This window comes from Pleurodeles waltl, chromosome 8, assembly GCF_031143425.1.
Source record: "Pleurodeles waltl isolate 20211129_DDA chromosome 8, aPleWal1.hap1.20221129, whole genome shotgun sequence".
NCBI lineage: Eukaryota > Metazoa > Chordata > Amphibia > Caudata > Salamandridae > Pleurodeles > Pleurodeles waltl.
In genome coordinates, this window is record NC_090447.1 from 1,184,745,416 (window position 1) to 1,184,768,600 (window position 23,185).

At 40.8% G+C, this 23,185-nt stretch overlaps 1 protein-coding gene across 4 annotated transcripts in view; it reads right to left on the reverse strand.

Moving 5' to 3' along the window:
* AKAP11 (A-kinase anchoring protein 11) overlaps positions 1-23,185 on the reverse strand; it is a 235,493-nt gene that overhangs the window by 71,663 nt on the left and 140,645 nt on the right. For 2 of the 4 annotated variants that reach the window (XM_069205423.1, XM_069205424.1), the window contains exon 10: positions 7,836-7,919. The exons of the other annotated variants lie outside the window; for them this stretch is intronic. In XM_069205423.1, the coding sequence (XP_069061524.1) occupies positions 7,836-7,919 (84 nt within the window). The remainder of the gene's footprint in view (positions 1-7,835; positions 7,920-23,185) is intronic. 4 annotated transcript variants of the gene reach the window in all.

A 23,185-nucleotide genomic window follows, 5' to 3' on the forward strand; every position in this document is an offset into this window, starting at 1 on the left:
AGGAATGATCTGAGACCACCATTATGCTAATGGCAGTGAACACACCATCTGTGAGGTTCTGTACCTGCATCTCTGAAACCCACTAATACATAGAGCACTGAATAAAGGGGAGGGAAAGGTACTGAGCTGCTGGGGAGGTGCAGCACGAGATACGCATGAGACAATAGATGGGCGAAGAAACAGAAGCAGCACAGGAAGACTGTAGGACTTTCCCTACCTGGTTTGGAGAACCTGCGGAGGAATAACAGAAGACTGTGGTGCTCAAGCATGAACTGAAAGCGGTGAGATCTTAAAGCAAGAGCAGCTGAGCTCTTCACTACTACACATTGGGAGAAAAGAAGCCTGCCCAATCAACACTATTACTAACAGGAATACTATTAAGACGATAAGGCGCCTTACCCCTGGAAGATGCAGGAACAAGAACGGGCCTGATCAGGAAGATCACATAAGCTTACGTCTAAACTGAAATAACTGGCAATTAACTGCTGATGAGCTTTCTACAAATAATGTAGGCATTGTGCAACTCTGAGTATATGCAATGTGTGGACTAAAATATTAAGGAAAGAAATGGAGTAAACTCCATAGTAAGAATAAAGCAAAAATCCCAGAAGAAGCCGCAAGTCTAAAACCTACCAAAAAAGATGACTCAGTGAAACCTATAGTGACAGCATTATATGCCCCAATATTAACTAAAAGAAGTCCAGAGAAAAGAGGGATATTGATGACTGCCCATTCAGAAGTGCCTGTGATTATGTCACATTACGTAAGCTAAGAGGGAAGAATAGAAACAGAATAAGTTAACGTAACAATACTACTGTTGGACAGAAAATAAGTGAACTGGAGGCACAAACTACTACCATACCGATCAGAACATGCATCATAAATGTCTAGAGGCACAAACAACTACCATACCGATCAGAGCATGCATCATAAATGTCTCTGTGGCTTGTTCAACTACCAAATGACCCAGTTAGACTACAGCAAGGGGGAAACAAGAATACCGAACTTCTCACACATTGCAACAGCTTCTTTGCATTGGAGCATTGATCCCAGCCAGACAGTCCCATAATAAGGAGATCACAAAACACTCTGAAATCATAATGCAGACCCATACTGGAAGAGATAACAGCAGTGAGCTTACAAAAAAATCTGCAATCACACCCTGACCAGACAGATATACAACGCACAGTTCAATTGGTATTCATGTACATACAAGGAACCATGAAAATCAGTATCTCCAGAATCTCATAGTCCATACTGGCAAGTATGAAACATTTATTATATAACAATTATACTGAAGTCAGTGATACAGTGCTCAGAAAAATGATCACAGTGACATAAGTGAAAATGCAAGAGCAGTGTGTGTGTCTGTGCAATAAAGAAGAATGAGGAAAGAGGACAAACTACAGAAACAACCTGGATGTTAAGGTTATGAATTCCAACTAGTAACCAAATCACAGTAGACAAGCACAGATTTACTTGTTTGTCAAGAGTTTTTCAGTTTTAAGAGTAGTGGATGGTCAGCATTAGGACAAAAGTAATCAGAGAGCGGCACATTCTCACTCACAACAGTGAGAGCAATCCAGAACTTAATTAGGCTTAGGCATCACACTAGTGACTAACCACAAAAAATATTTGGGGAAGGCATCAAAATAGGAAGAGGACTCTCGAGCAGCCTGGCAGAGCAATCGTCACTGTTCGGTATAGAGGCTGACTAGACAGATAAGTGAATAGAAACGTAGGAAACTTCCAGAGAAGACAAGAGCACTGGGAAGTGAAGTGATAAAATGGGAAAGCAGATGCTAACACAAATATACCTAATAGTGACTGTAATACATAGTCACAACACAGTTTAGTTAAGAAGATATACCCAGACTGATCAGTGCACGGCATGCACGACTTCCTTCTGTGAGATCACAAAAACTGGACTCCAGTCACTATTACCGCTTCAAATGAAACTGCACACAATCATAAGCCAAATCTGCTGGGTTTATGCTGGCTGAACCTCCCACATTCCCTTGGACTAAAAGGTCCTCATTGATGATACTAGTACAAAATATGACACTAAAAGAACAGCTGGCCCATGCAGAAGTAGCACCCGCTGATTTAAGAGATGAGATCCCATCATTTTCCCTGAGAAGGATTTGACTTTCTTGCACAACTTACATTCCTGCAGGCAGAGACAAAATAAAAATTGAGAGCAACCTACTCCTGGGAAGCCCTTCTCCCCACTCATGCCCTAGATGTTCATTAAAGCTTTGTGAAAACATTAAACAAATACTTTAGGTGGCAACTAGTATCCGCCTTCTGAATTCGAAGAGTAGAACCTTACAGGTTTGGTCCGCCTAAAACATGATCTAGGTATCCACATCCCTAGCTGAAGGATAACATATAGCACATCAACTAATGACAAACCATCAGAGCACTAGTGCCTGCAGCATAACTCAGCTCCAAGCGATAATACCTACTCATCTAGAATTCAGGCACTGCCAGATCTTGATATGACCACTACACATTGAAAATCCCACTACAATGTACATATCTAAATGGTAAAGTGTATCACATTACATCAATTGGTAACAATTTTACATTTCCTAGCCATGAACAAAACTGATGTAGCAAGATTATACGAAACATACATCACCCCGTGGCAAAGGGACAAAATATTAGGTAGGAACAGTTGTTGGAAAGAGTTATGTTGAACATGACACAGATGCATGCCTCTAACCTCCCAAAATCCATGGGAATAGTCATTCTTTACAGGAAGCACCTTGTACTTAAAGTGATAAAGACACGACAAGATGGACAGCATGGATACATAGCTGTTAAAGTAAAAAGGTCAAATGAAACCTATTCAGAGGCTCCCTGTATGCACCTAGCTCTTTAAGGGCCCCATTCCACACAACCCTATATCAACTCCTGACAGAATTCAGTGCTACTTATACAGTTATATGAGGGGACTGGAACTTAGCCATTGATCTTACACTGAACAGAACAGGCTGTCAAGATAGAGGAAACTTCACTGATAAAACACTATTAAATCATGCCATAGCCGATCATGCCCTCACATATGTTTGGCACCTATTGCACCCCAAGAGATAAGAAGCACATTTTTATTTTTTGTGTGCAGGGCTCAAATTCTAGAATTTACTACTTCTTAGCCTCAACCTTCTCTTGGATCCTGCTACGTGAAATAATAGAGAATGGATTGTCAGAGCATGCGCCTGTAAGGCTAGAACTAAATATTGATAGAAGAATCCTGCCAACTAAAACATGACAAATAAACATTGCTTAGACTGCCAAAAGAGAATAAAGTCTGTTTACACCTAAAGCAATGCTCACACCTCAAACTCTATTGGCAACATTAGAAGAAACCCTGGGAGATAATGAACACGTTACTTAACTGCAGCAAACAATTATCTAACCACATATTCCTAACCTTTATAATATCCCGAAGGGCCACAGTGGGTTTGGTAAACTGCCCCGGAATGACCTACCGGACCCTTAGTGTGGTAGGTGGTGTCATGTGGCTCTGTGGTAACTCCATACCACCTAAAAGTGACAGAGTGGAGCCGCATAAAAGCACCACTCCACACATTGACGTCCTTTCTTGTATCCTTCTTCGTCAGCACTCTATGGTGCGAAACACAGAATAAATGGTCTTGGACACTGTGCTCGACTTCTAATTTGGGACCTTTTCAGATCTTAAGGAGCGGACTCCCCAGAAAAGCGAGCTGTGAGGGTAATGAGGAATCTGCATTTTATAGAGTATCCTTGAGAAAATGTTTTATTAAAAGGTAAGTAACTTGTTTTTTTGGTGGTCATTTCTAATCAGAGATTGCCCCCCTTTGAAATAGATACCAAAGCAGAACCTCCCAAAGCTGGAGGGTCAAGGAGTGAACTCAGATGAAAAAGTGCTGCAGAGTGAGTGAAGTGAACCTCTCAATGAACCTGACAGTCAGAGCAGTGGTATTTGGTGAATATGTGCACTGATAGACAGGTCGCAGCCTCATAGATGATTAGAACAGGTACACTTCTTGCCAATGCCTTTGTAGTGGCTTTACCCTAACGAAATGGGCTTGCAGGTCCTCAAAGGACAGTGTCTTGGCCAGTGTGCATCAGCTTTTGGTGCAGAGATCTATTCGTCTTGCCAGGGTTCCATTTGGTACCACCTTGCTTTTCTTTGCACCAGAAAAACACACAGAGCTGATCTTTCACACATTCATCCCTTGTGCGGTCATTGTGACAACGTGGGGCAAAATCCACTGGCACAGTGATCGACTAATATGGAAGGGAATGAAGACTTCTAGTAGAAAGGCTGTCTGGATCCTCAGCACCAATTAGTCTTCACAGAAGGTGGTATAGGGCTATTGCTCATTCACACAATGTGCTAACGTGATTGTGATACAAAAGTCAGTTCAGAGTGTCAAAAGCCTTACAGAACAGCTGTGCTTTGGTTCAAAGGCAATGCATATGGGAAACATCATGCTCAAATTCAGATCGCACTGGGGCACTACAAATGGTATGAGGGAAACATGTAAGTCAAACCCTTTATGAAACATATCACAACTGCTGACTCAAACAAAGACAGTTTGTTAGGTAAACACAGCAAGGCTGAAAGGGAAACAAATACACAAATACCCTTTCATGGTGCCCACTGCAAAGCCTTGCTGGGCTATTGAAGGGTAAGAAAGAAAAAAAAAAAAACTGGCTTGTAAGGGGTCAGTGTTTCAGGCCACAAATGTATCCCAGTACCCAGGGTAATAAACTTCATGGGAGGGCATCAGGATCAACCACCTAAGCTGGAGTCTTGGATGCAGGAGTGGCCCAAGTGCAGGACAGTAGGTCTTCACAAAATGGAAGCCTTATATGGGTGCCACTGTCTCTTAGCCAAATACTGGGTGATAAGAATGACTTGGCAAGGTCTGTCTAGATGTTCTTCAGAATGCAGTGGAAATACATACAGGAATCCTTTCTTCCATTGCAGCTGGAATGCACCTACTAACAAGTGCCTTGAAGGAAACTGCACCATGCTCAACTCTTGACACTGCACATTCTGTATGATGGAAAAATCGATCTATCCGTATTGTGTCCCCCTGCACTTTGGGACGAAGATGCAAATTGTGATCCGCTAGGCGACACCTGCTCAGTTCGTCTGCTCTGGTATTTAGAGACATCACCAAGCATCAGCGACCAAGAAGAGGTTCTGCTGGACTAGCCACTTCCAGAGGCATAGCGCATTCTGACACAGGACCCAGGACCCTACTTCGGCCTGCATATTACAGTATCACATGTCAGTCATGTTGTCTGAGAGTACTTTTGACAGATGACAAGAAGGCTTTTAGGGCCTGACAGATCACTCCAAAGTCCAGAAGATCTGATGTGGAACAGAGACTCCACTGGAAAAGAGAGACTTCTGATTTCCACCTCTCCCTTTGTACCACTCCTCACAACTCAGTAGTGTCACCATGTGAACTCTGGGTGGTGTAGAGGGTGGCCGCCGCATATCTGGTTTATATATGTGAGGTACACTACAGATCCTGTGAAGTCTCCCTCAAAATCTGAATGGAGTTGGAGAGGCATAACAAATGCAAGACCCACTGGGATCTGAAGTTCCACACTCTAGGGCCCGCATGTGCCACCTAGTATTTGGGACGAGGGGAATGTACAAAATTAGGAGACTAAGAAGTCTCACAGCCATACAAACACAGACCAAGAAGGATAATAACTTGAATGTCCTTGATTCGCTGCAGGGGAGAAAAGCTCTGAAAGCCAGTGTGTCCAGAACTGTACCAAGGAATGGAAGTCTCTTGCGCGGGCTGAGGTTGGACTTCAGGTCGTTGATAATGAAACTCAATGATGTAAGGAATTTTGTCCTCATCAAAAGATAGTCTACGAATGACAGCGACAAGCTTGTTTTAGGAGCCAGTCATTTAGGTAGGAGAACATATGTACTCCAGACCACCAAAGATGGGCAGTTACCACCACCATCACTTTCATTAATTCAATTCATGTAGGAGTACGGGCTGGAGCTACATAAAAACCATGTGAGGGATACTGCCTCATGGGATCACAAGTGTAATGTTATAAGGTTGTTATATAAAGATACTCTATTATATACAGATACTCTATCACCACTGAACTATCTGAATTCTGAGAATTGTTACAGATATTCTACACCTTCCATGAATGTATGTATTATTGTATTATCATAAAATGTAAACCACAGACAGTTTACACTTGTATCAGACTGCAATTGTACTATGATGGATATCATTGCTTTTTAAAGTGAATGTAGCACAATATTAATGGGATTTAGATGTGGTAAAATAATAAGCTTTTATTTGAATATGATTTGAACATCTGTATCACAGAAATACCTGATAAAAAATTGTTCAGAAGAAAAGAGAAATTCACCATGCTAGATCCAACGTGGTTTCAATATTACGTTCTTTGGAATTCATTTTATCTGTACAGCCTGAGTGGAAAGCAAGGCAGCCAGATGGATGGTGCCATGTGGGAAGCAGACAGAAACTAGCTTTACTGAGTGATGATCAGGCACAACAGAATAAAGTAATGTAATGGCAGCTGCACTAAGAAGCACGTCGTCATCTAAAAAAAGCATCAAAATAGGAAAAAAAATGTTAAGTGGCAGGGAGTGCAGATAGATGTGCATTCCAACTACACCTGGGGTTCGGAGATATAACTATAAATTAGACTGACATTAGAGATGCAAGTGATATTCTTAGATTGTTTGTGAATTGGAGATTGTTTTGCACACGTATGTGGTTGGGGAACCATTGTAGACCATCAATCAAGTTGAAACAAATACAATTAACAATGACTTTCTCCCAAAGTTATGAAGGCATGGGGTCAATGCAGAGAAGCTAATGTTTCTGGCAGTCACGTTATTTTGATAGTGTACAAACTTAAGACTGTGTGTTAATGAGTGGGAAATAGCATTTTAGTTTACTTTATATCCTCCTCACCCGCTCTTCTGCAACAATCTCTCCTGCACTTATTATATCCCCTAAAATGCCCAACTATTGATCTCCTTCAGTTTTTCTGCTACTAGGGAAACTACAACATTACTTTGGATTACGGCTATTTCTATAACAATATCCCTAAGGTAATGAATTCTGATCTTGCTCTACATTTCCTATTCGCATTAAAAAATGTGCTTCACATACACAGGGCTAGCATTTCAATATAAGCTACCTTAGCTTGCTAACAGGGAAAGTAACCAGACAAAAGTGTAGCAGCCTAACTTGCTGTTATGTCAAACAGTAATTTGCTGTGATCCGAGATAAGTGATAATGTCTTCACCCAAGATCCTCAGAAACTGTTCCAGTACTGGCTTTATATAACTAAAGTTACATAAAACTAAAGAGGTAAATGAATTACAACTTGGGAGAGCCTTGTCTACAATATTTTGTCTCTGCAAACCAAGTTCTCTTTGTGAGATACTGTGCTTTGAGCGAATGGCCCATCTAGGCCTGGGTGGTAACTAAGGTCATCTTGAAGGTTTAAAAAAAAAAAAAAAAGAAATCTTGTAGGAAGCAAGCTTTACTAATCGTCAAGCTAGGCATCTGGAGCATTCTGGCACAAAAAGTACAGCATGCACCAAAAAGTCAAATAACCATTAAAAATAAAGACATTTGAACAATGTAAAATGGATTCATGTACATGTGCAGTCGAGACAAATGTATTCCAAATTGCATAAAATAAAGAACTGGAGGCATTTCTATTGATGTAACACATCCTTCTGCTAAACCGTGGATATCATGCAATAATTAGGAGAAGATCAACAGCTTAAGTTCCTGGACTAGACCAACCTGTCTGATGGTGGAAAGGATATATTCTCCTCATACATATCCCCTTCTAAACCAAGACTGCTCCAGCTACTGCTGTTACCATTACTGCCAGGGGAAGAAAAGAACAGAGCTGAACAATAGCTCACAAAGTAGAACAACCCGTCAAGTGGTCCGCAGATCACACATTTCTATGTTGAGTTAAAAACACCAAGGAAAGATGTACTACTTAAAGAGAACAATACTCTACCATACACCCTTGTTTGATTTTGTTTTAAAATCACTGAGTATTTGGTTTGATTTGCAATCCAAGTATAGTAATGATGTCACCTTTAAGGTATTTATAAAGTTCTGTCCCCAGAATGCCTTGAGCCAACTTCTGAAAATTGGTGGCAACAAGTAATAAGAGCTAAAACACTAGGTGGACATTATAGTACATGTATGTATATAATTTGCAGAAACCTACTATATCCCCAAGGCATTTTGGCATTTGGAAATCTGGGAAGAAACTCTTAAGACAAGCATCAGGAAAAGAACCGTAAACAAAAAGTATTCAATTCTATGATGCGGAGGTGTTCTTCAGATACATGAATCCTGAATCCATAATACGGACCCCTAAATTTGAAACACATTCCTTCTCCCTGGTGATCTTGAGTAGGTCCTAGTGGGACAGATCATACAGCAGAATAAAGACAGGGCACAATTTGCTTTATTGCTAGCTAATGGAGAAACCATCACGCTGCAGAGATATGGTTATTGTTCCACATTGATCTAAACAACATCTTTTTATTTTTTGTAGTTTAGCATTCTACAAATCAGGAAGGACATAAATGTCACTTGCACTATCAATGCAAAAGTGAACATATGCCCCAGAGACCAAAGTGCAAGTCCCGGCAGGTACAAGATTTTCTGCATATGGCACAGTTGTAAAAAGCAAGTTTACCATATCTTTTGAATCTGGGCATCAAATGTGAGATCATATTCAAAAAATGACTCACAGGTTCTTATTCCTTGGTGAGGATACAGACAGGAGTTCTGGAATTTAGGTCAAAGGTCTTCCTCTGCATATCTAATCATGCATAGCTATAAAACTCCCAGGTAGTGAGCAGTTAGAGCAGAAGGCCTTGAGCTACAACAGATCCAGAGGTGGCGGACACATTTTAACAAAGCAGCGTCTGAAAATAAAGAGTAATTACGTCAAAAGAAATGGATCATTTCTTTATTGTAATTGCCAGAATCACGTCATGTTTGGATTCTACTAGGTCTAGACAAACTGATATTCCTAGTATAGAAGAATTGGGTTTGACTCTAACATTTTCAAATGGGCAGCAACGAAACAAAGTTTTGGGAAAAACTAGTCATAACTGAGCAAGACCAAGAAACCCTGGTCACTCTTTTACTATGATGTATTTCCTTTTTAATGTTACGTTTGTGAAAAAAAACAGATGGCAATATGCTTAGTAAAGCCAAAGAGCACTCATTACCAGGTACATACTAGAAGGTGATCAGAGGAAGAAATTTGCCAAAGGTGTGAGATTTAAAATATGTTAATGCTACCAGGTGTTGTGCAAACTGGGCCTGGTATAAGCGTGTGATATGGAGGATTTAAAAACTAATTTTATTAAAATTTGATCAACGAAGGGCTAACTGTTGCTAGAAAGGAGAAATGTCCTTTAATTGACCAGTAATTAGACATGGCAACTCTGGAGTTCAACCCACGGAACAAGTTCAAACTGTTCGTGAGAACATAAAATCTGGTCAGAAGCATAAACAATCTTTGGTGAAAGTAAAAACTAACACCCTAGACACCATTAATGCCTTGGAACATCTAGTAAGGTCATCCTTTGAGCTAATGATACAGCGTTTAACCCAAGTGGAGGAAAATATGGAGTTAATGCTCAACTTAATGAAGGCTCAGTCTTTAGGCTCAACAGCTGTAACTACTCAACATTGTGGTAATACAGACCCAATCCGAAATCTAATTTCTCCCAAAGAGTGTCAACACCCACTAATCATTCCCCAGATTACCCAACAACATGTAGATCCCTGCTTATCATCAACTAGTATTAGAAGTCCCCAACATTTAAAAGTGAACACAAAGGGATGGGAACCACAGAACAGATTGAAACCTCCCCAGGATATTTCTCCAATATTAAGAGATACATTAGATCTTCCACCCGCGGTAACTCCCTATGTGATAATTCTTGCAAATGTCCCAACCCTATACGAGGATGATAGGGAAACATGGACAGCTCTGAGAAATAAATCCCTGAATTGGATAGGAACTCGTATGAAACATGGTATGACAGATTCACTCTTTGAAGACATTAAGATGGTGAGAAGGGTAAAATGGGTGGGTAGGAACCACAAAACATTTAGAGGTGACTGCGTGGTGCTCTCGTTTAAAACTCCAAAACTGGTCGAAGAAATTTTAAGAAATTTAGGCCCGCAACAAATCCCTAATCACGGTATTTCACTGCTCCATTTAGTTTTTTTTAATAATTGTAATCGAAGACATGATCGATCTGGCCTTAATCCTGAAAAACAACTAAGTAGGTCTGAGTGAAATTACACGGTCCCTACTAAGAATAGATTTCATGCCCTTTCCTTGGAAGAAGTTGATTGACTGTCAACAGATCAGGGAGCGGGCAAGACTAAGCTCATTATGATGAGCTCTGCGCCTGACCAATTGAAGGGTGGTGTTGGCTTGGTGGAGAGTATGGCAGATGAAAGGACGGATATAGAAAAATCACTGAGACGGAATGACAGCGATGAAACGCTAATAGGGGGAGTTCCTGTTCAAACTGACTTTTTTTTACATCAACCTCCACCCTTCATATAGAGAGTAACATCTCCCCACCAACAAGGAAAGTAACACAATATTCACCTGTGGGACAGGGTATAAATACTCTGAGAGATGATTTTTTATTTTGGAACGTGGCAGGTTTGCGCACTAAAATCATGAATGAGGATTGGTTAGAATATATTGGATTTTTTTCCTGTGTGTGTTCACAAGAGACTTGGTCCGTGGATCCCATTCACATAAATGGATTTAGGACTTTTCACACCACTGCAGTTCCTTGTTCACAGGGTAGGGCAAAAGGTGGACTGTGTACATTCATCTCTAATAAGTTTGATTTAATAAAGGACATTACTTTAACTTCTAATACGTTTTATCAATTGATCATATGCGAACTAAAAAATATAGCAAAACTGGTGATTATGAATTTTTATAATAAGGCCCCTCAACAAAGATTTTTATCTATACTATTGCAGGAAGACCTGGATCGAGTATGTAATTCCTCGTATAAAGAGACCTTTATTTTGTGTGTGTGTGTGTGTGTGTGTGTGTGTGTGGTGTGTGTGTGTGTGTGGTGTGTGATTTTAATACACATCTGTGTCCTCAAATTGACGAGAAACCCTGCTCTTTTGGCACAGGTGGAAATGATGACTCATTTCATTTTAGACACAATCATTATGGCAATTTGCTGAACAACGTATTATTCAAATTTGATCTCCTTTTTTGTAATAGTTTAAATCATAGCAATTCACAGCTAAAACCTACATTTAACGGCAGGTGTACTAATACAATAAGTGATTTTATATTAGTATCTAATAATTTTGTCTTTTGTATATCTGAGTATAAAATTCATGACATCGTGTTTAGCGACCACTATCCTCAAAGTTTAAGCCTTGTATTGTCTCAAACTATAAATAAACATAAGGGATTAGTAGAGAAGGTAGTGAATATCGAATTGGGAGCAAGAAATGGGTTTACCATTCGGTGGTCACAGATTGAACCTATAGGCTTCATGAAACAATTAATGAGTAAATACACTAATGAGTTTGAAACTTGCCTCTCAGATAACATCAGACCACAGGATTGTTTTAAAGCATTCACTGCAATCACCACTGGAATAAAACAGTCCCTCACAGTAAGTTTAGGTAAATCTAGATCTCAGGGAGACAAAGGATGGTTTGATAGCGAATGTACACAAGCACATAAAAGTCTAAAACAGTATTTACAAAGTCAAAACCCTGACAAACATGGAATAATTTTTCTCAGGAAAGAGTATAAGGGGGCCATAAAAAAATAGGAAACGGAACTTAAAAAATGAGGCATGACATTCTCTTTATGATGCAAGTCTCAAGAGCGATAATGTCAAATTCTAGAGGATAGTGAACTCCACCCTCCTGTGTGATGGAATGACACCAACTATTGAAATAGCCATCACGGAAGAGGAGTGGGTCACCTATTTTTCCAGAATATATTCCCTTAAAGAACTTAGCCTTGGACTCAAACGTCCATAGATCGGATTTTTACCCTATTACTCCACCATTTCGTTTAAATGAGGTCACTGATGCTATTAACGCCAGTAAGAGCGGGAAAGCACCAGGCCCAGCTGGAGTCCCAATTGATATCTATAAGTCCAACGTTTTATTATGGGGCCCATTATTGACATAGGTTTTACGTACCTGTTGTGCCACAGCCTTTATCCCAACCTGGGCAGTGTCCATTATTGTCCCAATATTCAAAAAAGGAGACCGCCAAAATCTTGCATGTTATCGTCCAATTTCACTGCTTGATACTCTCCCAAAGATTGCCGGACGCATTGTTTTAAATAGGCTACGGGAATGGACGGAAGACAATAATATTCTTTCGGACCTGCAATATGATTTCAGGGTTGGGATAGGGACTATGGAGCAGGCCCTGAATTTAGATATTATAATTGGTAAATATACGAAGGCTAAGTCAGGAGCCTTATATCTTGTATTTGAAAACTTGACCTCAGCGTTTGAATGTGTGATTCACAGCAAACTCTGGTCTATCCTACTGGATATGGGGGTAGATACTACAATAGTTCATTTCATTAGGGAATTATACGCTGGAGCTAATGCGAGGGTCCGCTATGGGTCTCAGGGGGAATGTACCTCAGCCTTTCCAATAAAGCGGGGGTACGTCAAGGCTGTGTTTTAGCTCCTTTACTGTTTGCTTTATACATTAATAAACTAGAGGATGTATTATCTAATGCTTGTAGTGATCTACCACAAGTTGGTTCCCGAAAGATCCCAGCACTCATGTACGCGGACGATGCTGTTTTGATGGGCCGTACTCCAGTAGCTTTGCAGCGGTTATTAACAACCTTTGATAATTACATGGAAGACTTAGGCATTAGAATAAATCACTCTAAAACCTTTTCAATGACGTGGTATAAAATCTGTAAAGAAACCCCAAGTCATGTTAAAAGGCGTCAAACTAGACGACACAGAAACCTTCTCATATTTAGGTATTATGTTTGATAATAAAGGCACTTGGTCACAAGCCATGAGGTCTAGAAAATTGCTATTTACGAAAACTATTATGGCTATAAAAAAAAAATTCTAAAAAGGTTGGTAGGGCCACCCCCAAAGACATGATGACTATTTATAATGCAAAAAGTGCTTCTGTTGCATTGTATGGGGCAAATCTTTGGGGATATAGGAAATGCAATGCCCTACAGCTAGCTGAAAACGATTTTCTAAAGTCCATCTTAAGTGTTCCAAAAGCTACCTCAACTTTGATGTGTCATACAGAAATGGGGGCAACATACATTACAGATTTAATAAGTATCCAAACAATCTTACTTTGGCACAAAGTATGGACTTCTGACGCTGCTACGCTGAATAGGGCTGTTATAGAAGATGCTCAATTATTAACTTATTCGTTGCATATCCCATGGCTGAACTATATAAAGAATTTTCTCACGGATCTGGGCCATCCTGAGTTATATTCTACTCCAGATAAAATGGAAACAATCTCTAGGAAAGACTGGAAAAACATCTGCCTTATCTATCTGGCCGACTCGCAATGGGCCATTGAGGTAAAGAAATCTAGTGTCAGGAGGAATCTTCTGCTGCAGCAAGTAGATGGCATGGAACCATATTTAAAATATGTACTGAACTCGAGACACCGGTATGTCCTCACACGCTTAAGACTAGAGAACTTTCACCGTCTTGTCAGTTTTCCGCTTACTAACGACTGGACTCTAGCTCTGGAAAAATGTCCTTGTGATTCAGTGTCTGACCAAAGTACAATGCATATAGTTTTTTTCTGCAAATTGTATTCTGATGTGAGGAAAGTGTTTGTGATTCCACTTTTAAACTCTATGCATTTTAAACAATGTCGTCCAGCTTTTAATTACCTGTTGTCCCTTCCATCAATCATGATTTGTAATGGATTAGCTTTATATTTATGTGCAGTAATTAAGGCCAGATCACATTATTAGGCAAACCAGGGAGGTCTTCTACTTTTACATTTTTTAGTCAGGTTAATAGTATCAGTTTTTAAATACACTGTTTTATTGATTTTATATTGTTCTCCAGAAGAATACATGAATTTAGCTTTTTGCAGTGAAATTTATTATATGGTATTAATTCTTGTATGGTTTGATTCATCTTATACTCCTTCTATTTTTCATGACTGTTGATTGGTGCTATTTGTATGTATTACTTGCTTTTATGATTGTGAAATACAATCGAATAAAGAATTTGATGATGATGATGACCTGGATCTTCAAATCTCCTACTGTGGAAGGAATAGAGTCCCGTTACCATCTCCCACAGTCCCAGAATACCCTAGTATATAAAACATCCATTTGTTGTTACACATCTACAGAATGTGGTACAAGAAGGCAGCACAGGCAACATGAAGGCTAACTCCAGAACCTCAGCTGAATTTTAGCTAAAGTGTGGAATTTAAGCTGTTGTGAAAGAGAAAGTAAGAAATGGAGGACACCTACGCAGGATGGAGAGAAGTGCAACCTGCAAAGGATGAAAAAGCAGTGCCTTTGGTATGGAATCTATGTGCAATACTCAGAAAAGTTAAGCAGAAATTGCTAGCGGAGAATGAGGAAGACTATATAAAAATACTCTGAGGAGGGCAAGAGGCAAACCAAATACACTAATGAGCCACACACATAATAGCTGTACAATGTTTAATTTCAGAACAGCCTCCAGTTTCACCATAAAGCTAAAGCAGTTTAAGTGATTGGAATGGGGGAACCCTGATGTACGAGTAAAAGAAAAATTCATAATGCAACAAAAAGGTGCAACGCTTAGCTTTTTATTCTTTCTTGCATAACCACTAGTTATTAAGAAATAACAACATTGCTCAGTTATTCTTTTCTACCAGAAGATCATTTTTAAGTTTAAGCCATAAAATATTTAGAGATGGTTGAGTCGTAAGCCATGACTCAACCCTGCCCCCTTTATAATAACATTCCCTTTTATTCTGCTATTTCTAAATGCAGAGTCTGCCAAAATCTAACTAAATATACTGCAGAAGTTGTATGTTTTTAAAGTGGTCAGCACTTTTCCCTCCTGTCTGTGGAATCAAGAAACTGATTTTATTGTCTGTTTTCTCTTTTATTAAAACAGTAGGCACTACATGGAGTTTTTTTCTCAGGTTCTATTTATAAATGGACATTTTATTACTTGAAGAAAAAAAAAAACTAGAGGGCAAGTTACAAAGGGCTGCTTCTTTTCCCTAGAGTGCACCTGTTTGAAGACCTACCACCTGGGCCTTCTTGCCACAGGAACAGAGGACAAAAGACTCCTGATCCATTCACATACTGGTAGCCAATCTGTTTCAGTGAATGTTCTCAGTAGTGCCTCAATCCTGCTCTTATTCTAAGGAAAACAGAGCAAACTGTTTCCAATGATGTGAGTTTACAGTTTGCATATAAACCTGCCACTTGATTACTGCACCTACATTTTAATTATTAATGACACATAATCCAAACTTAGACTACAGACACATTTCATTTAGGTTTAATAAGTAAAAGGTTACTTACCTGCGACAATTATTTAGAGCCTTGTACCACTGTAGATTAATATGCAGAGCACACTCCTGTCTTTTAGTTTTGGTCTAAGAAAGTTATAAGCTGTTTTTCTTCCCCTGGAACTCAAAATGCCATAGGGCACAGAGTAAGTCAGACTGTAATTTTCCCCACAGATATGTGTATATGTGGAGATGCAAAGCAATATAGAGTCTGTCAAATGAAGAAGAAAAAGTTACTTACTTGTGGTAACAATCTTTCTCGTGGAAACTCAAATTCCTCTCCTGTAGAACAATCTCAAGGGCATCAAAGAAAAGGGTTTGCCTACATAAACCCACAACACTTGGGCTACACCACAGTGTACAGAAAAAATGACCGTTGCGTGGAAAAAAATCTATACGTAGACTTTCTATAAACCTACCAACATGTTTACCATTTCCCATTGGACACTACTTATTTAACATAATTTATAATAACCATTCTTTATTCAACCCCCTTCACGCTTATAAGGAACATTAAGAAAGTTGTGATTAGACTATTAAATGACAAAGGTGTGCAGTGTTGTAATTCCTTTATCGTGCGTTATTGATATTAAATCATTCCAATACATACATGTTCATCTACACAATTTTCTTTCATATAAACACAATGTCTGCCTACACTCTTCTTGTCTCTCAGTGTTTTGTTTTTACAATCACGTGATAGGTAGTATGTTGTATTGCCTTATCCTCAGAGAGGTAGTCCATAACCTGGAACAAGGAAATCTGTAGAGAAAAACAGTCTCTCCAAATGTAGCTTATCGTTCCTCATTCATATGGTTGGCTACATCAACTCTGTAACTGTCCCTCTCCTCCACGAGACAGGTTGACACGTTTAGGCCCCAAATATTCTTGGCCTCCTTAAGACCACGGAAAGACGAGACCAGTTTCTGTACAAACTATAATAAATAACCTGTCTCTCATTAAAAACGAACTTACATGTCTAATCTCATACACGTTACAAACTACACCTTGTCTAAAAATCCATTATGTACACTGGTGCACCAATGTGGCATAACTAGATTCTCAGAGGGCCGTCCTACCTCGGTCACTGCTCTTAATAGCTATGTCTCTCATTTTGCTATTGCATGCAATAATAACAATCGAGGTAACATGACCAAAGCTCACTTATTTTAAGCGAAAGACACACACTTCACTCCACAGTACAGTGCATCTCTTGAGCAAACAAATTACACACCTTACTCAAGAGTCAGGTGTATCTAATCGCATATAACCAAGTCATGTGTGCACTGCCAAACAGTTTCAATTGAGGGCATGAACATATATAAAGCAAAAGACTTACAGACCTCACAATGGTACCAACTGCCTTAATCCTATGCTTGCTAAGAATCGTTGCTTGATCTTCAATATATGCGCCAAATTACTTTGCGTGAGTCCTGGGTTAATGGCAAATCGCTTATCAAACACTTCTCATGAGCATGCACTACTTACACCTGGGGTGCCCGCTAAATGAGCTCCTTGGTGGAACACCTTCTCCACCGTGGCGAGGCAGTGATGTGCTCTGTTCTAATTCCGTATGGGTAGTTCAGCGTGCAAGAAAAAGCTCTGTTCCATCCTGCGTTGACGGCCAGTCTGATCAGAACGAGTGCACCAAGTCAAACAGAAGAACAAAACTACATTTGCAAAGCATGCAGGGACAAGATAGGACACAGGGAAACTAGGTGCACTCTGGTAGCCATCTGAGAATATTTTTGTTCTATTTTCTACCATATATATGTCCATGAGTTTGGCTTCCAAAAGGCCAGACATTATTTTACAAACCTTCATACAAAATAGTTGTCTAAAACATTTCTAGAACCCCACGTTAGAAACACATCTTGGTTTTTAAAGTGTCCCAACGTTCACATGAAAATGACAATCATTTACTTGCCAGTATAAATGAAACACAGTTGTACACGGATACAGTTCCTCTAGATACCACATTCATTATTTTAAAAGGTATCACATCATTCCAGTACTTTTAGACCAATTACAAACGCATCCACATTTATACATAAATCAAGAATTTGCTATTTCAAAAGGTCTGTCATAGAGAAGTCCCAGGAAAGGAAGAGGGGGTGATCACGAACGAACACAAGAACTACAATTTTTCTGGATGAGCAGAAGAACTTACAGAAAATAGATACCAGCGACTCTACCTCAAGAAAAAAGATCCCCACCAATAATCCATCTAAAATACAACTGTCAGAGACGGAAAGAAAATAAAGTATTAGAAAAACGTTTTGTGTCAACGGAACTCCAGGATCCAGTAGAGACAAATAAAATAAATCTTACACTTTTTAAGTAAAATCAGTTTAAAAATCTTTTATAAGACTCAATTAACATCTTTGCTCCTTAGGATGGTCTTTCGTACATGACTTCTGAGACAAACGTCGCTGCTGCTCCACCTCTCAATTGCAACAGACTGGATCCTTAAACTGTTGGAGGTAACTTGTGGACTTTGTTTCCGTTTCTAGGAGAGTGGACTTCACAAACATTAGTCTATGAACTGTGGATATCCTTTGTGATCTGAGTAGCATGATTAACATATGTAGGTGTTTCTTTGCACTTCTATGTAACTTTGATCTTATGCTTGTATTTTCGACTCAAATATTTACGATTTGGGCATATGCTTTTATGTACGCCTGTTTTTTTTCCACATTTTGACCTGCTTGCTCTAATTATGATGTCTGGTCTTTAAGAATATACACTTTTGATTAAGTCAGTCTGAAATATACCATGGTCAAAACCTTCTATGAAACAATTCCTCTTTTTAACATTTTTACTACACATGTTACAGATACCTAGGCTTTAAGGGGTTATTGGGTTGCTCATCTACATTTACATGTACTTAAGTGGGTGGCACAGTAAGTACTGTAGGCTGACTGGTGGAATTTAATTTCCAGGCCCTTGGTATCTGTACTATCAGTTTACATGGGATTGGTGCATGCCAATTCTACCTTGTTTAAGAGAGAGAAAAAGAACGTTAGTAGTGGTAAAGTGAGTAGAGGCCTAAAACCAACAACAACAAATTCAGCAGAACAAGAGGGAAGAAGGCTTAAAGTCGGGAGGTCACCCTTGAAAGAGGGCGAAGTCCAACAAAAAGCATCCCCTCCAATTGGGAGAGGAGATCCAGCCTGAATGTCAGGTGGAGCAGGGGGCATGGGGGGGGGGGGGGGGGGGGGGTGTTTGAGAAGGTCTCCATACCACTCCTAACTCACTCATCCAATTTGGGGCAATGGGAATAACTTGGGCCCAGTCTTTGCGAATCTTCCCCAGAGCTTGAGGAATCAAGGGTATTGGGAGGTTGGGGGGGGGGATGGGGGGGGAGTGATAATCATAATGCAGCTGAAAGTTCTACCTAAACTGAAACGCATCCCACAAAGCACTCCTCAACAGATGCTGGAGGGCACAGAACTGCTGGCATTGAGCACTCTCTGAGGGGGTGAACAAGTACAACTGAGTAGTGTCCCACTGGATGAAGATGTCCTGAACTTGCAGCAGGAGACGTCACTTGTGATCGGCAAGACGACACCAGCTCAAGTTGTCGGCTTTGACTTGCAGAGGCCCTGCTAGGTAATTGGCAGTGAGCCAGATGCCTTGACGGTGTGCCCAAGACCACAGCCTTAGCACTTCCAGGAAAGGGAGGTGAGACCCAACTCCCCCATGCTTGTTTACATATCACATTACAGATGTTTTGTCTGTCAAGATCTGGATAGATCGACCTACAATGGAGGTTAGGAAGACCGTAAGCACCAGCCAATTTGTCTGCAGTTCCAACAAGTTGATATGAAGCACCGGCTCCTCTGGAGACCAGAGGTCTCTAATCTCAAGATCCTCCAGATGAACACCTCATTCTAACATGGAGGCATCCATCTCTACCACAGTCACAAACGGAGGAGGAGTGCAGGCCATCCCGTGAGTTAGGTTTGCCTTGTTCTTCCACCAACTTCCGCTACAGCATTGGTAGAGATCACAATAGATTCAGATAGTTCTCCCCCTACACTAGAGTCATGGCTTGCAGAGGCACCACTGCATGGCCCTCATATGCCAACGTGTGTGCGTGTGTGTTATCAGGAGTGGCCAGGAAGAGAGCAGACCCAAGAATCTTCAGGACTGGAATCCTCACACCTTGGAAAAAGAATGGAACCATTTCCTGGATGTCTCGGATCCTCTGGGGAGGAGGAAAAGCGCAAAGAAGGTGGGGCTCCATACCAACCCTATGAACTGGAGTAACTGGGAGGGCAGTAGGTGAGATCTGGGCTTGTTGACTGAAAAGCCCAGGTTTCATAACAGGGGTGCTGATGACTGCAGATGGTGCAAAACCAAATCCTGCAAACTGGCTTTCATCAACCAGTCATCCAAGTAGGGAAATATTGCAAAGTCAGACCTTCTGAAATGTTCCACAACCACTGCCATCACCTTTGTGAGGACTCGAGGTGCTGAAGTCAGACAAAAGTTACTGCCACAAACTGGTAGTGTGTAGAAACCACTACAAATCTCATGTACTTCTCATGTGACTGCAGGATAGGAATGTGGAAGTTAGCATCCTGCAGTTCAAGCAACACCATGCAGTCTCCAAGTTCCAGTGTTAGTAGTACTTGAGCTAGGGTCACCATCTTGAATATCTTATTTTTGAGGAAAAAGTTCCTTCTTGGGCACTAGGAAATAACAAGCATAACAACATAGTACCTTTGCTCAGGTACTCGCTCCACTGCTCCTCTAAAAAGAAGCACTGCCACCTCCCGCTGTAGTATTGCCAACTGATCCATACAGGGGGTGGAGGAGGACACCTTCCCACCACAGGAGCCAGGTATGGATTAGAAAGGGAACTAGGACTACTTTCCAGAGGGGGCAGGAGAGAAAGAGGAGGAGGGTTGTTGAGGAGAACTCATTCACTTATATTTGCAGACCAAAAGATTTTATAGCAGGAGACCTATTGGTCGGAAATCTTGCTGCTGCCTAAATGAGAAACCTCTTGCAAGACCATGAAAAATCTTACAGTGGCGATTATCTCTTTGACGTTGGCTCTGCTGAAGCCAAGAGATCATTCAGTGGCTTTGCTAGGTTTAAATCATTCTAGTGCTGCACCTGTCTTTTCTCTGAACAATTTGGTTCCATCAAATGGCAAGCCCAATAAATTAGCTTGTATATCAAAGGAAAATCCAGAGATTCTAAGCCATGCATGATGTCTGATGGCGACTGAAGTGCGCATTGATCAGGCTACCGAATCAGTGGTGTCTAGCTCAGGTGTTATAATGTGATGAGCCGCATCTGACCATCTGTGAGGACTTCTTGGGCATGATTTTGCAGGTTTTCAAGAACATGAGAAATCACACTGTGCACTATGTCTAATATGGCATGCACATATCGAGCCAACAAGCAATTTGAGTTCAAGGATTTCAACACCATACTGCCTGATGTAAATACTTTCTTTCCTCGTTGACTCTAAACATTTGGACTCCATGCTGCTGGTTAGAAAGAAATGTCCCTTGAAGCTGGCTAGAAGAGCAGGGCTCTTGAATCACCAGGCTCTCTGATGAGGAAGTAGGCTGACACAACAACAGGGTCTTCTGAGGCAGGATGGTAACGTCTGGCCACTAGTTGGTTCACTGTTGGGCAGAAGAAGGTTTCTCCCAGGCTGCTAGAACAGCATCTAGCAATACCTCATTAAAAGGCAAAGGATCTCAGAGGTTGGGTGAGAAGGAAGCAAGACCTCTAATAATATGTTAGTTTTAACATCTATTGCAGGAAAGTGCAAGTCAAGAATGACAGCTGCTTTTGAATGACAGAGTCCTGTGATAAAACGCCTGGAGTAGGCGAGTCAGCAGGAAACTCCGTTTCTAATTCTGGGAAGGTGTCCAGGACACTAGCAGATGACAATCCAGTGATATGAAAAGGATTCTCTATCACATCTTCTCCGTAAGGGGACATAGGGGGTTATTCCAACTTTGGAGGAGGTGTTAATCCGTCCCAAAAGTGACGGAAAAGTGACGGATTTACCACCAGCCGTATTACGAGTCCATTATATCCTATGGAACTCGTAATACGGCTGGTGGTATATCCGTCACTTTACTGTCACTTTTGGGACGGATTAACACTCCTCCAAAGTTGGAATAACCCCCATAGTGTGCAGAATCAGACCCAAACAGTTAATACATCCTTTCCCTGTTCCTCTCTTCATCAACTAATCTTTGTGTCTCTGTACGTGGTGGTGAGGAATAATAACTGGTGGAGGAGGTGATAAAGTCACCAGCTGTGGTGCCGGTGGAGGCAGCACAGAGTTCTTGAGACAGTATGGTATTGCTAGAGGAAGAGTATAGTTGAATAGGGATGGTTGGTCTGATACTGAATGGCACCAAGGGCATAAACATGGGGCCTGGCTGATTTTTGTGAAAAATACTGAACACAGCATTCAGAAATGCTGCCGGGTCAGTGTCAGAAGTAGGAAACTCCTGCAGAGGAGGTCTAGGTAAAGGAGTCGCTAGCACAGAAGTTATTGGCCTGGAGGTCAACAGCACTGTCTGAATCAGCATCAGGGCCAGAACGGCGTGCCAGGAATCCAGCTGAGGAGCAGGTACAGAGCATCCATATAATTAGACTCTAACGGCATCAACTCCAGCTCAGAAGATGAAGATCCTGTGCAAGTCTGGGGTCGTATTGGGACCTTTTTTTGCCTGAATGTTCCTTATGTTTTTTGCACTTCTTCCACATGGTGTCAGATGGAGGCAATCTGGAACAAGGTAGAGAATGACAGCAGTGTCCCCCATCGTCCTCTCTTACTACACAGTTGAATTTTTTGCGAGGAATAGCCACACAACACCCAGTAGAGAGGTAGCTCTGTATATGCATCGAAAGTGCAGAAAAAAGGGAACTGACGTTGTGCCGAAGTGGGTACTATTTGGCCTTTGGAATGATTCCTGATGTCACTTGTAGCATTGGCTGAGTCTAGCGATCCCTGCCGGACATTCCAGAGCTTTGAAGTTTTTCAGATCCAGCCCGACGCTTGCGGGATTGTTCTACAGGTAAAGAATCTGCAGGCAGACGCATCCATCAGAAGGAACATGTATTGCGTTAATAATGTATTTCGTTAATGATGTTACCATACGTGTTACCTTGAATTAGCGTAGAGAGAGGTGGGTAGTCCATGTGAATATACACAACTACAAATTACAAACCAATTGTTTAAGGTAAGTAATGTTTTCAGTTTTCAACATGTGCTGCTCTAGATCACATAAAATAGAAAACATGCTGTGCACAAACTGAAAAGTCCCCGAATACATAAATTGATGTCTCAAGAACAAAAGCTGGACATGTGTGGAACAGTGATTTTAGTACAGTTTGTCAGACTTTTTGGTGGCCCTGAATGTCCACACAGTAATGCTTAGTGAATGTGTCGATAGACAGCCAAGTGGTTGCTTAACATACATCGGCTAATCATTACATGTTTGTTTTACTAGTGGAATGTGCTGTAGGTACATAGAGTGCCATGCATTTAGTTTTGTCATAACAAACCTGA